This window comes from Notothenia rossii (genome assembly GCF_949606895.1).
Source record: "Notothenia rossii genome assembly, chromosome: 6".
In the NCBI taxonomy this organism is placed as follows: Eukaryota; Metazoa; Chordata; class Actinopteri; order Perciformes; family Nototheniidae; genus Notothenia; species Notothenia rossii.
Genome location: NC_136909.1, coordinates 47,052,215 through 47,063,398, shown reverse-complemented (window position 1 = coordinate 47,063,398; position 11,184 = coordinate 47,052,215). Strand labels below are relative to the sequence as shown.

Here is an 11,184-nt window from a genome sequence, read left to right as displayed (position 1 = left end):
AAAGTATCAAATACAATTAAATTCAACTTGAAAAATGTTAAACAAATGAGACCCTTCTTAACTGTCGACGCTGCAATGTCATACCTCCACTGTATGATTCTATCTCACCTTGAATACTGTTTGACAAACTGGTCGTTTGCTTGTGTCACAAACCTGAAACCCATAGAACAGCTGTACAAGAGAGCTATCAAGGTGTTTGACAGAAAGCCACATTCATACCACCACTGTACCATCCTTGAGAACCACAATTTCTTGAGTTTTGACAATTTAAAGTCTTTTAAAAGTATATGCTTTATTTATAAATGTTTACATGGACTGCCCCCCCCCCCCCCCCCCCCCCCCCCCCCCCTTAGGGGAATTCATCCACAAAAACACACTGGACTCTGCACTAGGTCAGAAACCAGACTGTGAGGTCCACCGCAGACGGACCACTTTTGGACAAAATGTCCTTTCCATTAAAGGCAGCTCAATGTGGAATAGCCTCCCAACTGAGATACGGGATTGTCCCACTCTCAATAGCTTCAAAGGTCAACTCAAAGAATGGTTAAGAAACAAACAGATGTGAAATCACATCTAAATGCACTTTAACACAGGGGTATCTCCTCTTGCACTTTATGTATCTCTTGTATCTTGTCTTGCACTTTATATGTCGTTGCTGCTATATTGTATTGCCATGTGGTAAATACTTGTGTATGCTGCTCTTGCTCTCTTGCACTTTTTGCATAACATGTATTTTGTTTTTGCTATGTTTGTAAAAATGTACATTTCTTAAATGTTTTATGTGAGGGACTGCGGATGGAAATTAGCTCAAAGCTAAATCTGGCACTGCTTGAAGCATTTTAATGTTTTAAGTGTTCATTACTGTGCATTGTCCCTGCCAAATAAACGATTAAATAAAAATGTATCATTAGTCGTAGTTACATTAATATAGGTTGGCTGAATCAATACTTTGTACACATTATGTGTTTACAGCCACGTCTGTTAGAAATCACATATGTTAACTAACAGCATTATTATTATATCTTATCTTATCTTTAATCTCTCTGCATGTCTCACAGTCATTTTCCTGACATCATCCGTCGTTGCAATACGTTTCCCGTAGCAACTACATCATTATTCAATGTTTTTGAGGGTTATGTTAAGGCATGGCACTCAAAGCAAGGGAATGGTGATGGTCCTAGTTTAAAATGACTATCCTTACCATCATTAAAAAAAACAGTGTAGTCAACAAAAAAGAACAACGTCATTGTACGTGTTCATATGACACCCATAGACATTATAATAGGCTCAGTGTACGATGGGAGGATAACATAGTGCAGCAGACCATCTACACACCACTCAGAGGCATGCCTTTAGCTGTGGGTTCAGATATGTGTGGCCTACATGTATGAGAATGAATGTATTAAGGGGGTGCACTGAGACTGCACATACAAACATTACACTTTTATTAAATTTGTTGAAAGCAATAATATGAAGTTTCAATAAAAAATACAAGGTTCAACTTAACATAATTGCCTTCAGCTGACCTAATACAGTTATGTGAAATCTTCTAGATAATAATAATAATAATAATAATGATAATATTATACATGTACTTTCAGTGTGTTCAGCGTGTGTAAGCAAAGACTCAGATGTGTGTGGTGTCAACCCAGTCTCACAGCATTTAATGTTATAGTCACGACATTTAATCTATTGATTCGTGTTCACCAACACGATTTTCCCCTTTTTTTTGTGTCACACAGAACAATTTTAAAAGCAATGTATTTCTATTGGTAGTATGTTTCGTGCTTGCAGCACGTCTTTTTGTCCGTTCGGGTCTTGGAAGACCGGAAGCTGTTTGGTTCATAAAAACATGTTCTTACTCAATATCAAGCCACGGTTATTGTTTTTATTTTAAATCGTATAATGTCAGACTTTTTTTGTCGTCTGTGAGGAAAATAAATGGGGCTCAGAGCCTCAGAATACTGAAAAATAACATGTTTTTATGAACCCCACAGCTTCCGGTCTTCCAAGACCCGAACGGACAAAAAGACGTGCTGCAGGCACGAAACATACTACCAATAGAAATACATTGCTTTTAAAATCGATCTGTGTGACACGAAAAAAAGGGGGAAACCGTGTTGGTGAACACGAATCAATAGATTAAATGTTGTGACTATAACATGAAATGCCGTGAGACTGGGTTGGTGGTATAGCTTCCAGTCATCAACTTCAGAACAAACAGGTTAGACAGCGTGAGGCTCTGATATGCATGAAATAGTGATTATAGCTATTTCTAAAAAGTTTCTCAAATGAAAAATAAATGCATGGCAGCATGACAGCAGTCTGCACAGGGAGTGTAGAGACACCTTGTTGCTGGAGAAGTTACAACCACAATGTGCTCTTTGTTTCTGAGATGAGGGAGGTTACAGTGACAGCAAATGCTTCAGCTGCTAGTTCTAAGGAACTAAGAATTCAGTCATCACCTTCATTCATTTTCATATTTTAGGTTTGGTATTTGGACACTGAGAGCAGATTCAATGTCAAATGTGTTGCAAATTCAGATTATGATAAGACTATCATTTATTATATAGGAACACAAAATGCCATGATGCACCGATGTTTCCAATCTTTTTTTGTCTTGATTTATTTTGTAATTGGGGGTGTTTTAACCTTTTCATATGACTAGTTGTAATGCCATAATGTAGTGCCACTTCACACATCATTTACAAATCCAGCTAGACAAAGACGCTTGGATCTGTTGCTGCTGTTTGGTGCAAGCACAGAATCCAAACAGAACACAGAGGAAGCTTTACGTGCGGCAGGCATTTCAAACATTGACAAGTGATCATGCTCAGATTCTGCCCAACATGTTAGCTAGACATAACGTAAGCCTGAGGCAGTCCCAGGGACCACCAGTGAATGTGTGTGAAGCAGGAAGGGAACACTGAGCACACGGAAAAACTGAAATGTTGACTTTAATGAAATGTATTTTGTTAACATATTTCACATAACTGTATTAGGTTAGTGGAAATAAATAATATTAAGTTTAAATAAATGGGACATTTGTTGACATAATAGATTTAATTAAAGACAACGTTTCAGTTCCAATACATTACAATACATACATATGTACATACATACACATACATATGCTTAAATATGTTTTTTGGTATGGACGTGAGTTATACTTTAAACTGATCAGAAGTCAGAGAGGAATCTCACATCTCACCAAGGCCAGAACCAACCTTTAGTTCAACATGTCATCTGTTGATTCTGTCTGACCATGGCTTGTCGACAGATGTTTGTTCGTCAGCACATTATATGATGACTCACAGAATGAGGTCATATTTTCTTCATTGTTGTGAAACCGGCTGATCTGATTTGTCATATAATAATTATGACCCCACCCCTGCACCCCCAGCCAGCACCTAAACAACTGTATCGATTCCCCCAGCGTGGGACATCAATCTGGCTGAGTGACTGAGTCATGAGAAGTGTGTACATGTGTGTGTGGGACGGCTCACAGACAGACGCTGGCTGCGGAGGAGCGGGACACTGATGCATGTCCCCTCATTAAACCACATGTGTCTGTGAGGACAGCTACTGTGGGGGCTGAGGGAACACAGGCCCCCTCAGCACTGTAACTGTGTGCAGCTCATTACATCCAGACGACGCTGGCATCTCCTGTTGCAGAAAGATCACACAGTGTGCATGATGCAATCTTGTAAGATCGTGAAGCTTCATTTATCTTTTTCTTCTCTTAGTGCAGTTAAAACTTTTTGCAGAGCTTGCGAGACACTAAACATGTTTGTTTGCACACTGTGTGTCGGCAGTGGACTAGAAGGAAGGGTGGATCGTCAATTATTCACAAGACCAGCGTGGAAGCACTGCCACTCCAGTGGCTAAGAGTGGTTGGAATGCTCCAAAGGTGCTACATATATGCAACTCCATACAAATGGTCAGTTGGGATTGTTAGTTTGATTTCATATCATGTCTTTTTCAGTGGAAAGGAAACATCCCAAAACACACAGTCAGGTGTTTTACTTTGCCTATTTGTTTCTTTTTTTTTAATTCGAGTTAGCATTGGATGAAGCTTTGATTTGCATTATTCAAACATACCATTTCAGACATTTTTTATATTTGAAAAACAATGACCTCATTGTCAGTAATCAACTGGGGGAGTTTCAAGAGGTACTCAGATGATTTACTTGGGTGAAAGTAGCAATCCTACAGTGTCAAAATACTCAGTTACAAGGCAAAGTCCTACATTCAAAATTGTAAGTAAAAAAAGTGTTGACACTTCAAAATACTTCCATAGTAAAACTCATAATGCAAAATAGTCATTTTTAACACCACAGACCTTTTTATTATTCTATAAACATAATTGGTGCATTTCTGTGTTGATCATTTCGATGTTGCACGTGGTAACAGCTGAGATGATTTGCCTTCATTGATTCGCTAATGGGGTATCCAACCTCTAGTTATATGATCTAACGTTTGTTGGTTTATATTTTCTAATAACAACCTAAGTCTACTAACTAACTATGTCAAATACATGTAATGGAATCAAAAGTACAACATTTGTCTATAAAATGTAGAGGCATAATGTAAAAACACTCAAGGAGGTTTATTCTAAAGTAGTCAGCGAGTCAATCTTATTTATTGAAATCAACTTGAATGCTCTCCTCTGTGATGTGTACAGACCTAAAATACCTCACACACACAGAACAACCTCTTTGTGAGCAGAGCAAACGTTATGTAACCATGTTTTTGCCGTTCTGCTGCTGTTACCTTGTTGTGTTGTGAGAGAGAAAGGTAGCAAAAGATAACAGGAATAAAGGAAGTCATTATTAATGTGAAGACTTCTTTGGGACATCCACAATGGCAGGCAGGCCTTTAAAATAATTTTGAATGACCTTCAGAAATAAAGTTGTTTTAAATGCATTAGTTAAGAGTTTGAATATCTTGACAATGTTGGTGAATTTCATATATTTATACAATTTGAGGCAATCTATGAGCGGGGGAATTACTACAATAAAGGCGACTAGAATCTGTGTTTCTATTCAGCCTGTTGTTTCTGATTCTCCACGTTCACAGGAGAGTGGTGTCGCTGCTCTAAAGGTGTGTGTGAACGCTCAGCTTCATTCTGACAGCTCTCTGGGTTCAGTCTTTCTGAAGTTCACCTTTCAGTTTTGATTCATTCCTAAAACAAATGGACAGACATTATGATCATTGTGTGTGATTATCATCAGTAATCAGAGCAAAGAGGTATTTTAGAGCAGAAAGGCTCACGAGGAACCATACTGTCATCATTCTGATCCTTCCACTCCCAAACCAGTTGATTTATTCAAACATTGCATCGCACATTTTTTGTTATTGTAATGAGGGCCATGATATCTAAGGTGAGCCGGAGAAAGAGTGATGCAAAGAAAGTGAGAGGAAAGAACAAAAGGAACCAAGCAAATGGACATGTTTGCCGTAATGAGCGAGGAGTAGAATCAGTGCAGGGCCAACATCATGTGCAACTTGGTCCTTCTATATTTTCCAAAATCAGTGCATATGATGCATTGATTTGAATTCCATCTATTATGGCAACTCATTTCACATCACTGTATTAGGTTAGTTGAAAGCAATAATTTTAAGTTGAACCTAATCTTTTTTTATTCAAACTTGATATCATTGCTTTGATCTTACCTAATGTGAAATCTGTTGACATAATACATTTAATAAAAGTAAATGTTTCAGTTTTTTCATTGTGTATAATATGAAATAAATGATGGAGTGCAGCTGTAGACACTAGCCCCCAGCAGCTGGAGTGTGTGCCTGTGTGAGGGTGAGGGATTTACTCACCCTGAGCTCCTTGAAGAAGATGCAGCTCCGGGCCCACTCCACTATGGAGAACAGAGTCTGGTCGGCCATGCGGCACATGAGGCTGAAGGTGCTGGGCTTGTCCAGCCGAGCCCGGCCGCTCTGCTCCTGCTGCAGGTGGGTCACGATCTTGTTCTGCACCACCAGCTCGTCTGGGTCACAGCGCAGCAGCTCCAGCACTAGCGGAGGCAGGCTGGGGGGCTGAGGCGAGGCCGAGGGGTACATGTCTGGGTAGGGGTATCCTGTCAGAGACTCAGGGGAGCTGGTGTAGTCGGGACACTCGGCTTTAATCGCCCTGCCAGGGAAGGCTGGGTACTGGTACTGAGTGGTGAGGGGCAGGTGGGACTGCATGGCCATGCCCAGGGACGGGGGTCCATAGAGGTTGGCCTCGTAGTCTGTGGGGGTGATGGAGCTCGGGGTGGAGGGCAGCAGGCTCTTGGAGATGGTGGGCAGGCTGTGCAGGGTTCCGGTGAAGCCGTAGTCGCTCTGCAGCGGAGAAGCCGGCGGAGGAGCGGCGCTCTCCAGCTTGAAGCCGCTGGATCGTATCAAAGCTTTCTTCTGCTGCTTCAAGGCCCTGTCTCTCTTGTACATGGGGCCAAATTTATTCCTGCCCCCACGCATGCGGTCTGCGCGCACCGCTGTCATACAAAAGGTGAAGAACAGATGTACAGATGAAACACTTCTGAATGTTTCTACAGCAGAGTAAACACCTAGAATTTGACCAGAATGTCTGTGCTGTCGCGGCAGAGTAAAGAAAAAAATGTAGCTCATTCATACTGCCATGTATAGGGCTGAGAAGAATCTGCAGCTCTGCTCCTCCCTGTAGTCTAAATAGAGCTTTTGATTTAAAACAGGGGAGTCTCTGGGGCTTTATCAGCAAGTTAAGAATGTGTCCTTTTTCTGCTGCGGAAGCAGGTGCTTTCCTGCACCGCTGTCTGGGAATGAATCCCATGAGTAGAGAAAATAATATGAGAGCCCACAAATCAGGAAATATTTAAAAGGTTTTTACAACAGTAATCTACCATAAAACTGAATATAATTATAATTTAAAAAAAGTTTACATTATTGGAATTATTGTTGTAACTAAAATACAGTGAAGAAGACATGGAAATAAATATAAAGCCTGGTTTTATTATTCCCATAAATAAAAGCATTGTAATACACTGATATAGTGACAGTATTAATATAATTATTATTATTATTATTATTATTATTATTATTATTATTATTATTATTATTATTATTATTATTATTATTATTATTAGTCATGGTGTATTTGAATATCGGGTGGTATATTCATGTGTACCTTCTAGCCGCATCCCGACGTTGAGGCACTTCTGGAAGCGGCAGAAGGGACACCTCTTCCTCTGGGTTTTGTCGATTTTACACTCCTGGTTCTCCGCGCATGTGTACCTCTTGTTGTTCTGCACTGTCCTCTTGAAGAAGCCCTGAGAGGAGCGGGGGGGTGGGGAGACATTGACCAACACGTGTTCATCATTTCAGAAAGCCAACACGTCACGGCTGATAATATACGCTCCATAAAGGCATGGTGTGCGTAAAAGCAATGACCATTATTTAGCGAATAGTAATGTTGCATTTTTCTAATTCACATTCATATTTTAAGTAACATTTAAAACAAAGATACATTATTTTTAATTCCACTATATTTAGAGATGAACTGTAAACAGTTTGCTGTGATCATGTTTTATATGGCCCATGATGAAAGTGATGATATTATCATTCACCTCAGTGTTTCTGTTACCTTGCAGCTCTCGCAGGTGAGCAGGCCGTAGTGGTACCCGGACACTTTGTCTCCACACACAGGACACAGCTCCTCCAGGTCATCATCATATGTGTACTCCATAACCTTCAAAGTGACACCTAAACACACACACACACACACACACACACACACACACACACACACACACACACACACACACACACACACACACACACACACACACACACCAAATGCAACGCACCACAATGAGTGATACATTCTAATACAGCATGCAGGATTTTATGTCGGTAGGAAAATGTCGAAAATGAATAAATGGTATTCCAAATGTGAGTTATGGGATGGTTTTTCATCTGATCGTGTTTCAAGGGTGTCACGTGGTGTTTAATTACGCAAAAACGAATAACGCGCCGTCTCTTTTCGTCTTTCTCCCCCGAAACTTGGTTTTATTTCTTAGTGATTTATGTTTCATTTAGGCTTCCGTGTTGTTGCTGTCGTACATTGACATTTAATGCAAGTTATTCTGACAACAAATATACGAAACCAATAAGAAAATAAAAATATATATTTAAATAAACTTAAACTGATATATTTTTTCAAAATTCCCTAGAACTTAAACGCAAAATACAATGTATTTATGTATGTGACTATTTGATCGAAATTATAATATTTAGACTTTAATTAAAAAAAAAATCAAAAATGCAATAGCCTACTGTGTGTATCTTTGTAGGTGTTGTTATAATAATTGTTTTGTTTTTGTAATAAGGCCTAATTACAATCCTGAATAGAAACCAATAAGTCAATACGTTACTCAAAACCTAGGCTATCAATATATTAATTAAACTAAAAACGAATAGGCTACATATTGATCTCGGAAGTGTTCCCACATTATTTCATCATTAGACCATCTGTTTAAGTTTTCGCATTCATCGTAAATACACAACGATATTGTAAACTATTAACATATATAAATATATTAATAACAAATATATAAAGACCTGAATGATGAAGCATAGCATTTGCCATATTCCATGAACTGAAACAAGTCTTAAATAAATATATGTATATATCCACTAATAACTACCAATAGAACAATAATAAATGCAGACTATTACTTTTTCGGCAGAACTGCTCCATGCAAGCATTTTCTTTCGGTTGGATTTATTCTCCAGAGTAGGATCAGATATGGCCAAAGTGTAATTGAGGATTTGACAATTGCACGGATGTCTTTGAATGACTCTGTTGAAGTTGTAGCTGCCACATGAGGGAACAGTGTAACACATGAATCCCTCACTCAGTATTTGAGCCGACACGGTGATAAATATGATTTTAATATAATGATAAAGCAGCTGCACGGCGCGTGCACAGCCTCAGTGCGCGGTGTGAATTATTATATAAAAAAGTATTGTTTAAAATATTTGACTGCTGCCAACTGCACAGGACAGTGACATAAAGATGTGAATTGAACTGAATAAACGGGAGGATGTCAGTGAAAAGCGGCAGCTGAGAGGACGTCTCGCGCCCGGTCATGCAGTCCAAGGGGCACGCGTGCTTCGAGCGGTATCGCGCGGTACCAGGAACAGCCCGGACTTAAACTCTTGAAAGAGTATTATAATTGATTTATTTAGTTTTAACTGGCATTCTTAAAGCAATATCCTATTTATTAATTTTCAAGTTCAATTAATGCGACTAGGCTACTAGTCATTATTGTCTTTTGTTTATGTTATTGCTTTTGTATCAGTAACATTTTACCTTTGTGCTGTTTTAATTATTTGTGTTATTTTAAACAGCTGTTCTCACTTGATTGTTTGGTTCAGCTTTAAAACAAATTTAATGGGGCGGAAACGTGGCTATTTAAAACGGCTGTTATTTCGTTTTAAGACAGTTCTTCCTAAAAAATAAGCAGCCATTTATAGAAGTCGTGATGCCCCTAAGTTTTAATATATTTGTTCAGGCCACATTTAGCCCCGGATTTAAACACTTACCTAAATATATTGGATTCCAATTGGTTAATTGACTGTCAAAAACAAATACAATATGTAGGCCTATCTATAGTATTTGAACGCTGTGAGTGCAGATCAGTAGACAGCCTTACCGTGAGCCTTGTCTCCCAACATGAGAGCAGACAGCAGCCGGGCAGGGAGGATCTGATCTGAGACCTGCTGGAGGAGTGCAGCCTGCTCCTGAGACCGATGAACACAAAGATAGTCCGGATGCTCAGAGTGTGTGCTGCTGGAGCCAGAAGGGCCGCTGTTAGGCTGAGTGTGTGAGGAGGACCATGGAGATCTCACAGTGAACTCCTTCCGTCCACTCGCTCTTTACTGCGCTTCTCTTATCACTAAAGTTACACTGCCGCGACGCCATTGGTGGACGTGGAGTCACGTGACGGATGCTCGCTGTAGATGGAGGAGACACAGAGGAGTCTCTATGATTAGAGAGAGATTCTAAAATGTTCCTGAATGTGTACACGCCTCTGAAACCCAGCCTAACTCTGTCAATATTAGCTTCACTAGAGGTGAATACTCCGGACCGGATACAATGTCAAGTTCTGCCATGATGCAGCTTTATTAAAATAATGATACTAATAATATAAATAATAATATAAATACTTGTACTACTACTACAAATACGTATGCTACTATACTTATAATAATAACAATAATAAAAACAACAACAATAATAATAATGATAAAAAGAACAACAATAATAATAACAATAATAATAATAATAACACTAATAATAGTAATAGTAACGACAATAATCATCATAACGGTTGTATAAATCCTCCAGAGACCCATCCATTCATTTTTGTCCTCTGTGGTGCAGATTGGGTTTTGGTCCATTACTTTTAGGTTATACATTCCACAGCATTACGTCCAATTGTTGCCCACAGCGGACATCCTGGGCTTTTCAGACATATGACATATGTGGCTTTCAAAAAGATAATTTCATTGTATTTCAAAATGGCATCCATCAACACAAGCACTATTTGTAGAAAGAGAAATGGTAAGTTTGTAATTTTGTAATTACCAGTGTTGTGAGTTCAATATCTTTTATTAATTATAGTAAGGGAACATCTTAGGAGTTAGTGTAGTGAGTTTTCAGAGCAGTGTATTAATGATTTGACCTACAACTAAATGTTTTTATGAATGTCCTCTGAGGAGGACATGGGGATTTGTTAACTTTTTTTATTTCCCCAATTTTACACGACACAAATGGAGGCAGCTCACTAACCGAGGCAGAGAGAAATCTGAACAGAATCATTGAGGGAGACTCAGACATAGATCTGTCAGATGATGAAGATCCACAGGCAGGGATTGAGGAAGAGGAAGAGGTTGACTACTCAGAGGAGGAGGCATTGACTGAGGAAGAGCAGGAGACAGTTATAGAAAAAAGGCCCGTTGTCCACTATGGGCCAAAACACGTAGGTTTCTGTAGGGTTCATGGCAGACGGATGCAGTGGGAAAACACACATCAAGTGCCTCAAGTGTCAGATTTATCTCTGCATTTCAAAAAAGGATGCGTACTACAAATGAGGGCTCAATATTTGTTGTTGTGCTCTAATGTTGTCTAAATGTACTTGTATGTTAATG

The 11,184-nt window shown here is 39.3% G+C and overlaps 2 protein-coding genes across 2 annotated transcripts in view; both read right to left on the bottom strand.

Annotated features, from left to right (window-relative positions):
- Positions 1 to 9,886, bottom strand: part of LOC307043613 (nuclear receptor subfamily 5 group A member 2-like) — a 22,887-nt gene extending 13,001 nt beyond the window's left edge. The window contains exons 1-4 of the mRNA XM_079688174.1: positions 9,687 to 9,886; positions 7,613 to 7,731; positions 7,157 to 7,298; positions 5,833 to 6,488 (exon numbers count right to left, since the gene is read on the bottom strand). Of these exons, the coding sequence (XP_079544300.1) occupies positions 5,833 to 6,488; positions 7,157 to 7,298; positions 7,613 to 7,731; positions 9,687 to 9,708 (939 nt within the window). The 5' untranslated portion in view covers positions 9,709 to 9,886. The remainder of the gene's footprint in view (positions 1 to 5,832; positions 6,489 to 7,156; positions 7,299 to 7,612; positions 7,732 to 9,686) is intronic.
- LOC307043614 (uncharacterized protein) overlaps positions 1 to 11,184 on the bottom strand; it is a 307,614-nt gene that overhangs the window by 26,925 nt on the left and 269,505 nt on the right. The gene's annotated exons all lie outside the window — the stretch shown is intronic.